We start from the raw sequence: 19,118 nt of genomic DNA on the forward strand, positions 1-19,118 counted from the left end.
TTTAATTGGATGTTCATTTAAGACATTGGCTATGTTTTTGGTTATATTTGTGGGAGGCTTTAGTTGTTATTAATTATTTATTATTAATTTTTACAGTATCCAAAAATGCACTAGATACTTAAAATAATAAATTAAAAGAAAAGGGGTACAATTTCAAAAGTGGGTAAGTGACTTTGGAGCCAGAGTTGTATTTTAAGAGATTTAGGTATTTTGGCCCAAATGGGAGATAGGTGTCTAAATATTTTTGAGGATCTGAGCCTCAGAAGCGTAAGTTGCATTGAAAATCAGTACCACTTAAACTCTTCAGTGCCTAATTCACTTTTAAAATGGGAATTTAGGCTCCTAAGTCACTTAAGCACCTTTGAAAATTTTATCCAACATCCTTTCTCCAAAGATCTTACTATCAAAGGGACAGGTCTCAAAAATATTTACCCATGTGCATAACTTTACTTATGTGAATAGTCCCAATGACTTTAGTATGACCATTCCTGTGAGTAAAATTATACATGTGCTTTGCTTAAATGTTTGCCACATCAGGTCTCAAAAATATTTACCCATGTGCATAACTTTACTTATGTGAATAGTCCCAATGACTTTAGTATGACCATTCCTGTGAGTAAAATTATACATGTGCTTTGCTTAAATGTTTGCTACATCAGCCCCAAATTTAGATTTGAGATGACCAATGAGAGTAACAAAGAGGGGATGGGTGGAGGAAGGTAAAATGTAAAAGCACTGAGATCACATGGTTACTTGTTTCAGGCTTGTGCATATCCTGAATCAAATTGAATTCATTTAAAAATGTGCACCCCTCTCTGACTGACACCAGCTGAGAATCTGGCACATAATTATTAGATTTGGCTAATGAACTCCCTTCACATAGGCAAAATGGTAGAAGTAAGTTTTAAGAAGGGAATTGGCACAAATGTCAGTTACTTAAGTATTGAATTTTTTAGGATACAGAGTTCATTGTGCAGTTATACTTCTGCATTGCTTCTCCTCTAAGAGACAACTGCCTGTATGGCTGCATATTGTGTAGTTCAGGAGCAGACAGAGACTCCTCTCTTTTTTAACATCTGTTCTTTTAACAATAGTTTGGTTTATTCAGTATTAGAATTCTGTATTATATCTTGGATAACATTTTGCAGTTACTTTTGAGGGTCACTATTCACATTTTGTATCTTGCATCATTTTCCTGAGATAAAAAAATCTACATAGAATCTGAGACTTTTCTGTTCTCTACTTCAGATGGGGAAATTACTAGTTGGTCTGATTGGGACTATCTCTTTGCAATTATTTCTGAGAGCAATTTCTGTGGACTAATGAGCTGTAGAAAATAGGACTAATGGTACATTGCATTGTAGCAATGCAATACATTTCCAGTATATATTCTAGGATCTGAACATTTAATCTGAGATTTTGTAGTTAGTTTTCACTGTAAAAGTACAGAAGCCCAATTTGTACATTAAAAATAAGTATTTCAAGAAATTATGTAGAGTTATATGAAACAGTATAAATATTTTAATGGGTCAAATTTTCAGTTTCTAACTTTGTTCAAACAAAATGGCATGTGCACCTACTTGTAAACACAAATTGACTAGTTAAGCGTGTGGTTTGCAAACAGGTTCATGAATAAATTTAGAGACTGGTTTCAAGCCATGTGAAAATTTTGGCCAACATTTGTTTAGATAAGCTTCAAACAATAAAAATAATAAAAACACTTGTTCCAGTGTCCTTGCTGATTTGATTCGGGATAAAGATCATTTTTTCAGTTGTCCAAACCAAACATGGTAACTGATGGACAACATGCCAAATAAATCTGTTTAGACAAATACTTAAGAAATGAAAATAAACAAAGCGATACCATAGACTACTCTGTTTTAATACAGATAAGCAAACAGAGCTTTCTTTAACAATCTGGGTACAACCTTAACGACAACAATTTCACTAGCAGGGTATTGTTTGTAAACATTAGTAATTACTCCTTTAGCAACCTAAACCTGCTGATTTGAAGCAGTCAACCTGGCTGACTGATCAGAGGCCTGAATCATCTAAACAAATGTGCATGTTGCTTTCATATTCATAACCTCCTCATCCGAAGACCATGCAAAAGTGTAAAGCATCTAAAGAAATATGATGACATGATGGAGTATACAAACTCCACACTGTACAACACAGGGTTAATGAGCTAATGTGGGTTTAGGTGGCCCTGCCCTGCCACACCTGTGATAGATGTCAAACTCGGAGAGAGGAGCTTAAAAGGGGGGCACCCAGTACAGTTGGTGGCAGACCAAAGAGGAGAGCAGTCTTCAGCTCCTCAAGAGAAGGATGACTCAAGGCAAGAGCTCTTGGGATGACTGCTGTCCAGTGGCCCCTCCCTGATGAAAAGGAGGGAGAAGTGAGAGCCTGATGCACCTTTTGAGGGGACTATTTCTCCGTGTTAGCCTGTGAGCCTAGTTGGGGGCCACAGCTTAACTGTAGCACTCTGAAGAAAGAGAGCCTTGCCACACACGTGGGACAATTTTTTTGTGTTAATTGACAGCCTCAGAAAGAGTGGACTGCCCAGGGCTCAGCCAGAAAGCTGAGTCTCTTATGACTGGTCTGGACATCGCAGGTGGAGGCCTAGGTCAATGAAGAAGCCCAGCCTAGGGTGCAGAGGGTGCTTTGGGGAAGGAAACTGGAGACAATGTGGCGGAGAACATGGGCATGATCTTCCCACCCCTGGAGAAGGGGAAGGCGTCAGTGACTCAGACTGTTGAATATTCTAGGCGTAAAGACACGGGTTGGTAAGATAGTGATAACATGGATCTGGATAACCAAGAACCAGCAGCAATGGCTGCCCAGCAGCAACAGCTGGTCCGGGTCTTGGGGCACAACAGCAGGTAGTGGTCCTGATGCAGCCTCCTGGGAGCTCCCTGAGTTTCATCTGCAGGTGCTGTAGGCCTGGTCCCAGCCTCTGTGGCCATGTACCTGACCAAATTTCTTAGATGGAAAAAGGGAAAAAACACATGGAAAAATAAGAGAAAACACTCTATTTTAAGGGACGTGTTAGGGAAACACCATTTCTTGGAGGTACTGGCTGGAGTTAAGCTGGATTTAGAGCCCCCAGAAAGGTTAACTAAGAGTCCATAGGAGGTGACAGTGCCATTTGCCTGGCAGGTGTAGGCTAGGAGTTGGACCCTGGAGAGGGGGTGTCTGGCCCAGAGCAAGCTCCCCCACAAGTTCCACCAAATGATTAAATGATCCCGGCCCCTATACAGGATAGGGACATCCTAATTAGAGGATCTGATTCTGTCAAAGATCACAAGGAGGATGAAAACCTGAGTTGGGCTTCTGACTAGCTGTCAGTGATCAATGGAGAGGTGATAGGCCCACATCAAGCAGAGCAGTACCTCTGACCTAAGCTCTGGGCAAAGCAAGTATACAGGCAGAAGGAAGATCAACAGATAGACAAAATTTGATTGCAGCTCCTTGTTTCCCAGTCTCAGCTGTGTGAGTTCATGTAATGGGCTCATGCTGTCCCCTCTGTGGGCCACCTCTACCATGAAAAGACCCTGGCCAGGATTCTAGGCCACTTTTATTGGCCTGGAGTTCACCAAGACGTGAAAGACTTCTGCAGCTCCTATCCCGAGTGCCGGCTCGTTGACCCTAAGGGGGTGGCCAAGGGCCCTCTAGTTCCTCTCCTGGTGGAGTATATTCCATTTGAAAGAATAAGGACCGACCTGGTTGAACTCTAAGAAAAGAGTGCAGCCAGTATAGATATATTGATACTACTTGATCACACCACTGAATATCCCACTGCTCTCTCCAACAACTCGAAGACTATTACAGCAAAACTGCTAAAGGTCTTTGCCCCGGCTGGTGTGCCTTAAGTAATCCTAGCCAATGACGGCACCAGATTTACCTCTTGTCTGTTGAAGGAGTGTGATCTATTAAAAATAAAGATCGTACAAACATCCGTCCATCACCTGGAGACGGGTCAAACATATGCTGATGACCAGTTCAAATGTTTTAACCAGACCCTGAAAAGGATGTTAAAAACAGTTTATTGCCACAACTCCCGCCCCTTGGGATCAACTGATCCCTCCCCTTTTATTTGCCATTTTGGAGGTACTCCACTCATCTAACTGGATTTTCCTATTTGAATTTTTATACAGACGATAACCCCGAGGTATCCTGGACTTTGTCCATGAGATATAGGAGGAGCAGGTGTTTAGAACAGAGAATGTTGTAGAGTATATGCCAAGTCTCCAAGAAAGGTTTGAAACCCTGAAGGGTTTTGCCAAAGAAAATCTCCTTAGTATTGAACAGATCCAGGAGTGAGCCTATAAGGGCATGTATGTGTGTATTTAAACCTGGGGACTGGTACTTGTCCTGCTCCCCAGTGCAGAGTCCAAGCTACTCACAGGTGGCAGGGACCATATGAAGTAATACATCAAGTGGGGCCCATTAATTATGAAACCAAACAACTCAGCAAGAGGTCTATCATATTAACCTCCTGAAACCAGGGAAGGAGCAGAAGGGCTTGTTTATCACTCCTTATCCATTTGAGCCAGTACTGGAACCCCAAACATCTGTCTCTCAGGACTGTGACTGTACAGCAAAGAGAACCTCTGCCTGGAACAAGGGGCCCAAGTGAGAAAATTAGCGACACCTTCTGTGAGGTATTTTCATCTCAGCTGGGCTGAATCTATCTAATTCAACATCATGTCCAGAGCTGGGACAACATGTCTGGGAGAATCCTTGGCTGCTTCAAAAAAAAAAAAAGGGTGATGCAACATAACGCCATACTATGCTGGAGTTAGGGGCCCTTGAAGAATCTCACAGCAACTGATGAAGCCCAATTGTCCTGGTCTGTAAACAAGATGGCACTATTCTATTCTGCACAGACTTTAGAAAAGTTACTTCATTCCCTGAGTGGACCAACTGCTAAACTAGCTGGGTGAAACCCAGTATATCACAACAATAGACCTTACAAAAGGATGCTGGCAGATCCTGCTCACATTGGTATCATGCAAGAAAACAGTCTTAATCAATCCATTTAGCTTATACCACTTTAGGACTCCATCATGCACAGCTGATGTTCCAATGGCTCATGAACCGAGTCCTCTGACTACTTGGCTCATATGCTGCAGCCTATTTAGATGATGTGGTCATCTATAGCTGGGACTGGGAGGACCACCTAGAAATAGATTATCACCATCTTCCAGTCCCTGTGGGAGGCTGGCCTAACTGTAAACCCAATGAAATGTAAAATTGAAAAGGAAGAGACCACTTACCTAGGGTATATTTTGGAGAAGGGTCAGGTCCAGTGCCTCGTAAACAAAGTCTAGGCCCTAAAAGCCTGCCCAACCCCATTAAGAAAATAATAGGTCCAGAGCTTCTTGGGGCCCCTGGGTTATTAGCCCTGGCTTGTGCCAGGGTTTTCTACAATAGCAACCCCCATCATGGACCTGATTAAGGAAAGTAGTCCCAGGAATGTTTGCTGGTCCAAAGCCTGCAAAAAGGCATTTTAAACATTGAAAGGCCAACTGTGGAAGAAGCCTGTCCTGGTTAGCCCAGACTTCTCAAAAGAATGCATTTTGCAGATCAAGGCATTGGAAGTGGGCCTGGGTGCAATACTATCCCAGGAAATAAATGTAGAGGAACACCCAGTGTTATATCTTGGCCACAAGCTGTTTCCTTGGGAGCCAGCATACTCTGTAATAGAAAAAGAAAGCCTGGTGGTGAAATGGGCCACCCACCACACTTGTGATAGCTGTTAGACTTGCGGAGAGGAGCTTAAAAGGGGAAAACTGAGCACAGTTGGTGGCAGACCAAAGAGGAGAGAAGGTCTCCAATTGTCAGCTCTTAGAGAGAGAGCTAACTGAAGGCAATAGCTCCCCACATGATCACTGTCTGGCAGCCCTTCTTTGAAGGAAAGGAGGGCCTGATCTTGACTCACTTTTTGATGGGACTGTTTCTCCTTATTAGCCTGTGTACCTAGTTGGGGCCACAGCTTAACGAGAGCATGAAGAAAGAGACGTGACCACACCCATGGGACAATTCATTTGTGTTAACTTCCTTTTGTGTTCATTGACAACCCCAGAAGAGGCAGACTGCCCAGACCTCCGCCTGACGTGCTGAGCCTCTTATGACAGGCCTCGCCTGGCAGAGCACCCAGACATTACAGAGCAGAGGCTTGTATGAGTGAAGGGGAGCAGCACAGAGTTTAGGGGGTGATCTGGTGAAAGAACCCCTGACTAGCAAACGTCTTATGGTTTATTAGAAGGGAGTCCCAATCAAACTTACCTTACCAGCTCAGTTGGACTGACATCGCCAATGCCAATGCTTAACACATCTTAGGGAGGCCAGGAAGATGTGGATGGGTGGAGACATAGAGGAGGGTGAAGTAAAAAGCTGGAAAGGGCTGTAGCCAAGCAACCTTGGAAACAGATAGGTCAGGAAACTAGAGAGACAAGATGTACCGGGGCTAAATATCATGGCTGGGCAGGAGATCCAAAGGTAGCAGCAGAATAGAGAATTGAAGTAGCCAGTGAATCTTCTTATATCTGTCAACTTTGGTTGTTGTATCTCAGTGAAATTTGATCAGTTTTTAAAAATCATTTATGTTGCAAAGCTTGTCCTCTGGCCAAGACATAGCAAAGATGAGTGAATGTGTGAAACTTTAAGCATTGTAAAGATTATGTTATTGTTTAGGGACTCAAAGAAACATCAGATCAACAGGTAAAGTTTCAGGAACAGTGGTTTTTTAAAAACACTTTGAATGTGTAGAACCTTTTTATTACTTAGTATGAAAGCTATAAAGTTCAATTAAAATCTGATTTGCATGAGTGTGATGGAGTGGTCTGTCACTGAAAGTGATTGCTGTTCGGCAGGATCTAGCTTTGAAAGAGTCTCTTTGGTCTGGGAGCCTGGGTTAGGCAGATGCCTGTTCCAGCTTTGATTGACATTAAGCTTGAGACTAAAGTTAGCCTGGAAATTGGCTGAGGCAGAGATATGTTCCAGCCTTGAAAAACTTAGTTTGGCCTGGGAGAGACCCACACCAACCTGGAAAGATTTTTATTCAGCCTGGACAAAGGCTTGGGTGGTTTACTTTAGTGGAGGGCACTATTGTTATGAAATTTCTATAGGAATTGTTGTAATTTAAGCAGTTTCAGGAACTACAAGATCTAAAATTATTTCACACTTTCCCCCAACACTGCCAGTATATGTAATGCTCCTGAGTCTGTCTTTTTTTTCCCCCTTCATGGTATCTGTGTCTGTGACCAACAGTTCACATGCATTAGACCATTGTGTGACAGTTTGTCTTAACTCTCCAGACTATATTGCAGAACAGTTAATGGAATTTAAGAGATTAATATTTTGCTTTAGCTGCAAGTTTCAACAGATCTGAGTGATGCCTGTGTAATTATTCTAGTGGGAAGAGCAGAGGACTATAAGTCTGGCCTCCTGGGTACTGTTTCTGTCACTGATTGACCTTGAGGAAGTCAATTGACCTCTCTCTTTACCCATCCTTAAATTGACATAATAACACTTACCTATCTCACAGAGGAATTGTGAGGCTTCATTATTGTTTATAAAGCATTTTGAGATCCATGAATGAAAGGTCCTATATTAATGCAAGATATTTTTAGTTATACTTCAGTTTAATTTTCTGCATTTATTTATATATTTTTACATTTTCTTTTCAAAGTGAAAAAAATGCATGATTGTTCAAAAATACAGCCTCAACTTAGACCTGGTCCACACTGCCCTGCCATTCAAACTAGGGTGGTGCAAATAGTAGTGTGCATCAAAGTGCAACTCCCCTGTGTGGATGCTATGGGCACAAACTAAAAGGTTCCTAGTTCACATGAATGTAATTCTCTTCGAAGAGGAATACATTAATGTGAACTAGTCACCTTTTAGTTTGTGCCTGCAGTGTCTACATGGGAGAGTTACAGGGCAGTACTTTGGTGTGCCCTGCTCATCACACCCCTGTAGTCTGAACTGTGGGGCAATACAGACATAGCCTTAAAGCCTGGGCCAAGTTCATCCCTCAAGTAAGCAGATGCAATGTCATTTGATAGATTTTTCACCTGCTTACACCAGGGCTGAATTTGGCCCTATCCATAATGCCAGCAGTTCAAAAAAAAATGTGACTACTACAACTGCTCATAAAAATCCATTTGAAAAATGCAGTTTTATTTGTGTAGTAAAAAAAGATGTCTCCTAAACACATGCTGAAAACTAAAAATAAGTGGTATGACAATTTGTATAGTTATATTTTGGTGGTATGGCTATTTGTATAGTTGTATTTCTGTGCTTATGTAATCATATATAGCACAGTTACACAATAAGTAAAAAGATTTTACAGTAGTGTTAGTAAAATAATTACTGTATACAACATACACAGAGAGGAAAAAGCAAAACAGGGGCTTGTAAAATGGGAGGAAAGACCCAAGGCTAACCTTGCAACCAGCATTCTTTTATACTTCAACAAGAAGCATAGCCATAAAACCACATGGAAAACTATGTATGAAGAAGAAAATGTGATTGTGTAAGATGAGATGAAAGTTCTGTATCCAGTATTATTCTAATTATTCTATTATTTATTCCATATGTCACCTGGTTTGCTTTTTACTAGTAGCTTTAGTGGTGCAGTACATATGCTGGTAGAATCTGTATGAAAATCTAAAGAATCAGCAAAGGAGAAATGTTAACAAGATGCTGGTAAAGAGTGACACAAGATGATGAGGTAAGCTTACCACTCACACTTTAAGATGTATAAATGGATTGTGAAATGTTTAAAAAGCTCTCTCATGCCAGCTGGATGGAAATATCTGAAATGTCAGCACTGTGTAGTTCACCATCTGTGTATCCCATTCTTTCTCTCTTTATTTTAAGGATTCCTTATGTTGGAGAGAGAAAAATGACTCTTCTGTATTTCAAGTGTGCTACTGAAGAGTGAAATGGGATATTTTTAAAGATTTGCTTTGTTCCAAATAATCATATATAAACCAATTGGTAGTAAGTAACTTGCAAATAGTCAGTAATAATACTTAGCACTTTTATGGACTACTTTTTATCGTCAGAGATCTTTACACATATTATCTAATTAATACATAATTAAAGAAAATTAATGGCTTATTAAAATGATACCACAATATTTCTTATGTTTCAGAACAGATGGAAGAATGTAAATACGTTTTTCATTTATAGTTCTTTTCGGTAAGGATTTTGTTTTATAATTATTTTATTTTAGGAAATTTCCTTATATAATAAATAATAATTATAGCTGCCCAATAGAAATATGGTGTAGCATACAGATCTCAGTAAGAAAATATGACTAGATAAAAAGAAAAGCAGGTTTACCGTGGCTCACCCTCTCCTCTGAAATCTTCTTTCCTGACACTGGCTGAAATAAGACCAATTTAGGTGCAAATATATGGTCTCCCTCTACCTCACTCCTACTTTAAATAATGGCGCAACATAGGCACCCTTATGTGGATACACTATGGAGATGCACAGACATATTTAAAGTACATCTGGAAATATAAACAGTTCCCAGTGCAAATATTAACATTTTTAAGAATTATGTGTACTTGGACATTCTGAACTAAATACTGCCTGTGCTGCTTTAGAGCATAAGGGAATTATGGGGAAATGGGGAAAGTTGCTCAGATAGCACAATGATGTATGTGATATAAGCATCTGGCTAGGTAAGTTTTAGGGAACATCTTCTTGCACAAACTTGTTCAGAAACTCTCCATAACACTCAAGAGAGATGCTCAAGTAAAAATAGACTTAAGGAAAGCAAGATGCTCGCCATAAGCCTAACAGGCTAGTGTATGCTGCAATGAGCAGTAAATAAGTTAGAAATGCACTTCTGTTTAGAGGAGCAACAGTGTGTTTCTTGCCTGTTTCCCCTGACTCACTTAGATGCATCATGAACTGATTGGCAGGGGATTCACCTGCCAGCATCCATGCTTCCCCTGAGAGCACCATCCAGGGTATAATTTAGCTCTCCTTGGAGGATTTTTGTTTCATTCAAATTATCTGCAGCTCGAGCCATAACTAGACTTGCTTTCACACGTTTGATGCCCAGAGCTTTGAAGATTCTAAGCTTCATCATCCCCTGCAGACAGTATACACTTGGTGCAGCTAAACTACCTTTTTTATATATTCTTTTGATCCTGAGGCCATCTGGGGGATGATAGCCAGTTCCAGGCATAACTTAGACCAGCCTTGAGGCTGCTTTAAGATATACCCAGTTGCCTGGCCAAAAGGGATCATTCCAGCAGCCAGGCATAGCTGAGCTGTAGAAATACCCTGGTTACAATCCTTAGTGCCTGAAAACGACTCAGTGACTCCTATATCAAGGTTTATAAAGGAGGAAGGTACAGACCCAACTGGCAATGCTTCTGACACAAAAGGATTTCTCATGAGTCAGTTGAGCAGGCTTTTTAGCAGATTTGCACCATTAGAGTGGACCCAAGAATTCAGCGCTTCCAGTTTTACTGTATATAAATGATACGTATTATAATATAGTTTAAAGGAAACTGTTTCCATGACATTCAGACTGGCAGGCCAAAACTTCAAAGAACAGCAAATTCTTTTATTTGGCATACAATTAGAAATAAACGTGAAAAAAATGATTTCATAAGTCATTCCTATCTCCAGATTTCAGCAATGAGCAAAATGTCTTTTAATTGAGAATAATTTATGTGCAGCAATTTGTGACATGGATGTCCATGCTGTATAGTGAAAGGCATGTCACACACTTCCTTTTCAGAGATGACTTATCATTTGAGTTTGTGAGGCAAGGTGGGTGAGGCAATACCTTTTATTGGACCGACTTCTGTTGGTGAGAGAGACAAGCTTTTGAGACACACAGAGCTCTTCTTCAGGTCTGGGAAAGGTACTACAAGCATCACAGCAAAATGCAAGGTTTTTTTCACATCCCTGAGCAACATAAGTTTTGCCAACATAAGTGGTATTGTAGACATGGGCTTAGATGGCATGGTAATGCCTTGATACTCCGATGATAGGCCTTTTAGAAATGCTGATATATAGATTTGGAAAGCCTGGGAAGCCACTGCCCTGTTTATTCACAGAGATGCAAGAGGGTGCCCATAGACTGTCCAGACAATAAGATTTAGCCTTTGGTGTATTAGTGCAGAATGGAAATGATGTACACTGAAATTCTAATTCCCTTTTAATAGTATAGCTTTTTATTTGGCACAGGCTATGTACTTTGCCCACTTGGACTGTTCTTCCAGTGGGTCTCTTTAAAATAGTGTCTAAAATGGTTTGTGTTACATTTCCATAACAGAAGGATATTATTTTATTTCCACCTGATTTTGCTTAACAGCTATAGAACAAACAAGTTCCTCCAGACTCAGAGATACCTTTTGGTTTGTTTGATTGAAGCTATTATGCTGCAGATGACAGCTTTCTGTTGGATATCCTTGCTTGGCATTGCTTGAGACAGTAATCAGTATGAAACAAATATCTGCACTTTATTTCCCCAGCTACTATCTTTTTATAGAGGGCACATATTGGATGCTACTTGTATTTGAAAGCAAGATGGCAAAAAGTGGGCCTGAAAAACAATCCCTTCTTGCCAATGTAATTAACTTCTATCCATTGTGATCACATCATTTTGGGGCCAGTCTTAGGAAAAATTGTGGTGGTATCCACATCGTTAAGCAGACTGTCATCCTTGGAATGTTATTTCTCACTGGAAAAGGAAAATTAAGAGAATGTTTATGAACTGGAATCCAAACAACAACTTCCATTATTATTATTTTTATTGCCACTACCAGCTCAGCCAGCTCTGGGCAGGGGGAATATGCTCACCTCTGGGCTCCAGCTTCAGGCCTGGCCACTAGGTGGGGCCTCAGGGGGAAGAGGAGGAGCAGGGCAGTGCCCCAGGAGAGAGGAGGAGAAGCAAGGGGAAAGGGGAAAGAGCAAGGTGAAAAAAGTTTCACCAATGAGCGGACCCGCAAATTGGCTGGGACCCCTGAGCATGACCCTGTTGGCCTGTGTGGTAATCAGCCACTGCTCAGGCACCCCTAGAAAGCCAGCTCCCTGAGGCACGTGCCTAACCGGAAATCGGGCTCTGGCTCTAGGTTTTATCTTTTAGCTAAATCTTTGTTTGGTATTAACCAGCTTGAGAACTGTACCTATCAGATGGCTGAGTTTAGGTCAGAAGAAAAGGTTTATTGTTTAATAATCGTCCTTTATCCAAGAATAATGAAAATTAATTGGATGCAGACAAAACACAAGTGAATATTGGAGATGGAATCTCTTCTGCCTAAGGAATATTCAGCAGACTGTTTCATACCTTTCTGAGTGGGGAGAATCATAATAGAGATGTAATTTTAACTACAGCATCTCTTTTTCACTTCAGATAAAGTTGTTTTTCAAAGGCTGCATCTCTGGATTGCTCTTTCAGACATTGTTTTGATAGTTCTTAGTTGAGTGTATGTGGGTTTCCTGGTTGATTGGTTTTTTTTAAATATTTGGGAGAGCCAGTGGTATACATATGGTTTCATTTAATTTCACTATTATGTTGGTGAATGGTGTTGAACTGTGGTTATTTAGATAATAAGTGTTTAGATAGGGATGTCAGACCCCTCTTTATGTGAAATAGACGATATTTGCATAAACTGTGCACCCCCTTTCAAAGCCCTCAATGCAGTCAATGATGTGGATGTATTGTTTGTCTTAAACATTATTTGTGAGAGAAGCACTTGGAAGCTGTGCTGTCCATGAATGACCTGGAAAACTCCCCTGCTTTCTGTAGCATGTTGCAGCAAAGTTCTCACTCTGGCTATTGCCGTTTGCTTTGTGGGGTGACAATTCACAGGGCACAGTCTGTTGTAAAGATAGGAAATGGCTTTTCCTTGGTTCCCACTGGGGCTGGGCTCGAAATGCCTAAATATTCAGGAATGAAAATCACACTGAGACCCGCACAGTAAAGTGTCTCTTCTCCCCCCAACACACACACAATGGGCTAGCTTGTCCAGATGGCGCGAAGAGGGAAAGGGGAAGCGGTGGGGATGGTTTTCTCTGCCTTCATCTTAGCCCCTGGAAGCGCCTCTTACTCAGGAAGAGTCTAAAAGCCCCCAGAAAGGCGCCCACGGTGCTGCTTCTTCCAGGGGGCTCACCAGAAATAGCGCTCTGCTGTTTGCTGTACACGAGGGAGAGGGGAGGGACGGGAGCCCTTCACTCTGCGGCCCCTCTGCCCCGATCCTGACCATCTGCGGCCCTCTAACCCCCTGTGCCTCTTCCACCTCTTTCCCTCCCCTCCCCCTCAGTATTGCCTTCCTCCTGCCCTCAGGTCTGCTTCTGCGCCCCCTGCTCCTGCCCTTCCTCATGTTCCTCCTTTCCCGCTTCTTCCCTCCCTGCTGACTGTCCCCCCGCCTCCCGCGCGTGCTGCTCTCTCCGCCCTGCCCTGCTCGGCGGCTGCTGTGCCCGGCTCCCGCTCTCCCCTCCGCGCGGGTCCCGGGGCCACGTGCCGCCGGAGTTCTGCCCCTGCCCTCGGCTCGCTCTGACGTCACATTCGGAGCGGTCCCAGCCCGCGCGCGGCGCCCCGCGCTCCCCCACTCTGACACACACACGGCAGGCGGCGGCAGCTGCCCGCCCGCCCCCGCCTGCTCCAGCACCTGCCTGCGGCTCGGCTCGGCTCCGGCTCCGGCTCCTGCTCGCCAAGGCAGAGAGCCCGGCCCCGGCCCCGCTCGGCAGCCCGCCGCGGCCCCGCTCCTGAGAAGCGCCCGCCAGCCCTGCTCCCACGTCAGGACCCGGTGCGGCCGCCCTCGCCGAATCGCGGCTCTTCTGAGCTAGCAGAGGCCGGCCCGGAGGCAGCGCTTGCTCCCCAGCTCCGGCTGCGGAGAGCGCCTTGGCTCGGCTCGGCTCGGCTGGGCTCAGCTCCGCGGCTGGCACGGGCGCGGGTTCAGCACCATGGTCAGGGGCGCTGAGCTCCGGGCCGGGCTCCGCGCAGCCGCTGCCGCCTTTCTTCCGTGATTCCCCGGTGGCGGTGGCTGTCCCGGGTCTTTCTGCCGCCCCCCGCCCCCTCCCCTCTCAGGCGTCACCCCCCAGCCCGTGTGGTCCTGTCCTCCCCGCCCGCCCCCGAGGAAGGTAGCCGGGAGCAGCACCCGCGGCTCACTTTGAGCTTTGCTGCTTTGCCTCCGCTCGCCTCTTCTGCTCGCAGGCGGCGCGCCTGGCTTCGGCAGCGATGAACGAAAGCGGCTCGCTCAGCGGAACCGGGGCCGCTTTCGCCCGGATTCAAGCCAGCGATGGCAACTCTTCTCTGGAGCTCTCCTCTCAGCTCCCCACCTTTGCCATCAACCCCTGGGACGTTATGCTCTGCATCTCCGGGACCATCATCGCCTGTGAAAATGCCATCGTGGTTGCCATTATATTCTACACGCCCAGCCTGAGAACCCCTATGTTTGTGCTGATTGGGAGCCTTGCCACCGCGGACCTGCTGGCCGGATTTGGCTTGATTCTGAATTTTGTTTTTCAATATGTGATCCAGTCAGAGACCATTAGCCTTATTACCGTTGGATTTCTAGTTGCCTCCTTCACGGCTTCTGTGAGTAGCTTGTTAGCCATCACAGTTGACCGTTACCTTTCCCTGTACAATGCATTGACCTACTACTCAGAGAAGACTGTCCTCTGCATTCATATGATGCTGATCGTTACCTGGGGAGTGTCCCTCTGCTTGGGACTACTACCTGTTCTAGGCTGGAATTGTCTAGATGACTATTCATCCTGCAGCATTGTCAGACCCTTGACCAAAAGTAACCTGACTTTACTGTCTGCCTCTTTCTTTTTCGTTTTTATCGTCATGCTCCATCTGTACATTAAAATCTGCAAAATAGTTTGTAGACATGCACATCAGATAGCCCTCCAGCAACATTTTTTGACTGCATCTCACTATGTTGCTACTAAAAAAGGAGTCTCGACACTTGCTATAATTCTTGGGACCTTTGGAGCAAGCTGGTTACCCTTTGCTATCTATTGTATAGTTGGAGATCCTGACTACCCTTCTGTGTACACTTATGCCACACTTCTTCCTGCTACTTACAACTCCATGATCAACCCTATCATTTATGCCTACAGAAACCAAGAAATTCAGAGGGCTATGTGGGTTCTTTTTTGTGGCTGCTTTCAGTCTAAAGTGTCCTTTCGTTCAAGATCGCCCAGTGATGTCTAAGTGACTTTTCTCTTTGTAATGCTGCCCAAAGAGACAATCTACTTAGTGAATTACAGTGCCTGTTATGAACTAGATCCATGTTGTGAAGTTGTTGAAAACAAGCTTAAACATTAGCACTTTATGTATATATATTTATATTCTTTGGAATGTTCAGGTACAAAGCTTTCAGTTCTGTAAAAAAAAGTGATTGCATACCAAATTGTACATCAGGTTTGTAAGATGAAGACATTCCAATACTGCTTAATTATAGCACTTTATTCCTAGCTGCTGAGTCAAGTGTTGCCACTTTCAAGGTCAGAGAGAAGGGAACTGAAATGTTGTATTTTGTGTTTATGTGTGAGTATATTTTGCTGTACCATATTGATAAATTATAACATTTTGTACACAAAGAAATAAATACATTGAACATGTAAGTTTATTTTGTGTGTTTAACTGATTAGAGGTATGAGAGCTTAGAAACCTGCCAGCTAAGTAAGCTCCCTTTTTGTTTATTCTAAAAAGCTCACCATGTACTCATGCCTAAGAAGATTTCAGTTTACATATGCAGAGGAAATATCTCACAAAAATGCTTCACTGTGCTATTTTTTATTGGTTTCTTTCCTTTACCTTGACTAGTATTTATTTATCTTCCAGAAAGCAAGCACTTAAATATTCTATTGATTGCCTCTCCTCCCCCCACCCAAAGTCTCATCTTTTATTCATAGGTTGGTCCCATATTAAGATATTACATTTTTTTTAAAAAAATCCAAGATGCCCTTGAGTTTCAGTCCAAAATCCCTTATTTTCCCCTTAAAGGCTAATTCACAGAGGGAAAAAATCAGTTGATTCCCTAAAAGCCTGTACAAGGCCATGATAAATTGGCTTTCATAACCATCCACCATTCTGAAGTTAAATGTATTTCTCTTTCCCTCTGGTTGATTGAACTCTAAAACTAACACTCAATGGAAAAGATCACTTAAGTGCATCTTTTTGTCTCCCTATCTTGGAGCAGTTTAAGATTTTCTGAGAACCCAGTTAGTGGAGTAATTTTTTCCAGGAGCCTGTCAGGTGAACATTATGCCTAAGCTTTGAAGGATTTGTTCACCAGAGATCAAATTCCTAGACAACTGATTCCTTTAAAATGCTACATTGTATATGCAACACACTTCAAATATATTACTGGGCACTTTACTATTTACATTCAGTGAAATTATCATTTATCACATACTCTTTCAACTTTTAGTTAAAGGCTGCAACAGATTAAACCTCTATTCATGTGCATAGAATCTAGCCTCAAATATTTCCAAACTATGCCTGAAGCAAACCATCAAACAATCATTTCCTGGAATGACTAGGGGCACAAGAAAAGAGCAAGTCATAGAGATTCTAGACCAGTATGTTTAAATTTATATTAAAGCCAAAAATATTTTAATATCAATATGCAATTTCAGTGGTAATGAGTGAAATTTCTTTTTAAGAGTAATATGATCAAACATCTAGAACCCAGACTCTTGTAGCTCTTATTATTCCTTTTTTATTTATTATGTATCAGCAAAGGTTGGAAGACCCCCAGGTAAATGTTACAGTAATCAGTTATAGAAGTGACAGCTTCGTTTATTAATATCTCCATGATCAAAGGCCTTAATCTGGTGTTATAAAGTAGCCTTTGTGATATATCAAAATGCCAATCAAATTAAAATTCTGAAGACCTTAGTACACACAGGGCCAGACTCATCCCTGTTTTAACTCCATTGAAGTATTTTCCCCCCAGTGTTTTTGTACTCAGATGCTATATTAACAAAATTAAGTGCCAAGTAAGATGTCCAACAGGTGTCTAGGACCAGTCAATAAAATTTACCACCTTCTAAGATTTGGCTTCATAATTCTTTGTTATCTCAATGTGAATATCATCAAAACTATACATCAAGACTGCAATAGGTTTTCTGATGTAGATAGGAACTATTATTCCAGTAATTAAAGTTGCTTAACAGAGAAATGTGTAGCAGGGTCTGAATGAGCTCTCCACTGACATCTAATGATGAGATGGGGAAGAGGAGTTCAGGAGCTGACCTTGTTTGCATGGGCACATCCACCCTGCCTAGGTGCTCAGTATCATGTGGCTGCATCGCCCAAATGATCACTTTTGGCTGGTGTTGGATCACAGGTTACTTTCCGGTTGGGGTACTAAAAAGTTGTTATCCTTGTTGCATGAATCAAGGGCAGCAGAACTGTGCTTGGCATACCCTGATTGAGTGACTCACCCTCAACTAAACTGCACTAGCTAGGCAAGGGACATGGGCGCCAACGCCCAGTGGAGTTGAGAGAGGGTGGAGATAGGTACTCTATTCATGGGGGTATGGGCCTTGCTGAAGGATCCCAGGCACCATTTGATCTTCTCTTTTCTGTGTAATAAAAGAGCTGATTAAGACTCAGTTGAGAGTCTTGTTGCAGACCAACAGAGCTGAAATCACTGCTAACCAGGTCTAAGCATTAGACCTGCTTTGGGGTAGTATCTCAGATGCAAGAAACTGCCCAATCTGCACTAGCAGTGAAGCTCCCTCTTCTAATAGCTGAAATCACTAAAAGCTGCATTAAGTGGTGGGACCTCAAGACAGCTCAGAGTAGCTGGCACAGCAGCTAGCAGGGCAGCCTGTCAATTGCCATTCTGAGCTCCTGGAGAGCAGAATGAGCAAGGTGCCTTCCTCTTCCTCCTCCCTGCTGGGTGGAAGATGAACTCTGCGGATGCACCTCTGAACTCTGGGTCTTCATGGACTAAAGACAATAATCGTGAGTGGGGTGCGGTGAACGGAGGGGAAAGTTAAAGGAACTTTTGGTTGCTGGACTTAAGAATCTGAGGCAAAAAGACGCTGCCCAATATGCTTATGAATCCTGTTTGTGACATTTTCCCAAGTTAATACCAGATTATTTTCCTCCTTTTCTCTTAAAAGTTTCTTTTTTACTCTCAGGCCTGGTCTACACTGCCGCTGGTCATCGACGGGAGATACACAAGCTGCTTACTTATGTTGCCGTACCACGGCATCTCCACTATGCTGCATCAATGGAAGATGCCCTCTGGTTGACACAGCCTTAGTCTTTTCGGGGGAGGGTGGATTTATTGCGTCGACCAGAGAGCACTTCCGGGATTGATTAAGCGAGTCTCCACAGCCTGGTCAATCGATCCCGCTGCATCAGCCCCGGCGGTGTAGATCTACCCTCAGACTCTGTGCTTGTGGGCAGGGAAGCATTGCCTCTAGAGGCACCCAATGGGTGGTCTGTCATTGTCCCAGGTTACTGGGTGGGGGCTTGTGCTGGTTTTGTGTTGTATTGTTAAAAAGGAACCCCTAGATACTGAACCTGGCCTTTTTTCTGCCATCTCCAACTGGTAGAAGAATTACAGATGGAAGGAATTCATAGTTATTTAGCCTCATACAATATTCAGCTGTGTTCTGCTTACAATTTTAGATCAGCATATATAATATTTACTAGTTAATTTATTTTGCATTTCATTTGTAATATGAAGACATTTTTATTAACCCTTTTCCCAATCATTTACAATATCATTTAACAAAACTGAAAATAATCCCTTATTTTAAATTTTAAGCATTGTGTTTTTTAAAAGATTTTACCACTATGATGAGCATCAAATTTATTTTTAATGGTTACAGCAATTTGTAATAGATCATTTTTGCATATACCATGTTAAGAAATCTCTTGCTGACCAAAGCAATAATTCCTAGGAAGGAGTTAACCAAAGTGGGGATGGTATTTTGATTTTTGTTTTGGTTATCCCTTGGACTGGAATTGACGTCAATCTAGTTGCAGTAAAATATGGCCTTTCATTTCCAGAGTCTTGATCTGCAGGGATACCTGAGCTGAATAATATTAACACAGACTACAAAATAGCTGCTTCCTTGAATCAGATCTCACTCTA

At 42.7% G+C, this 19,118-nt stretch overlaps 1 protein-coding gene across 1 annotated transcript; it reads left to right on the forward strand.

The window, feature by feature from the left end:
• Nucleotides 1-14,104: 14,104 nt before the first annotated feature.
• Nucleotides 14,105-15,612, forward strand: GPR6 (G protein-coupled receptor 6). The gene has a single exon (XM_067546770.1). The coding sequence runs from the start codon at nt 14,225-14,227 to the stop codon at nt 15,206-15,208; it is 984 nt and encodes a 327-aa protein (XP_067402871.1). The 5' UTR covers nt 14,105-14,224; the 3' UTR covers nt 15,209-15,612.
• Nucleotides 15,613-19,118: the final 3,506 nt, after the last annotated feature.

This window comes from Emydura macquarii, unplaced genomic scaffold (genome assembly GCF_026122565.2).
Source record: "Emydura macquarii macquarii isolate MOO-44397 ecotype Brisbane River unplaced genomic scaffold, CSIRO-AGI_Emac_v2 contig_1146, whole genome shotgun sequence".
Lineage (NCBI taxonomy): Eukaryota > Metazoa > Chordata > Testudines > Chelidae > Emydura > Emydura macquarii.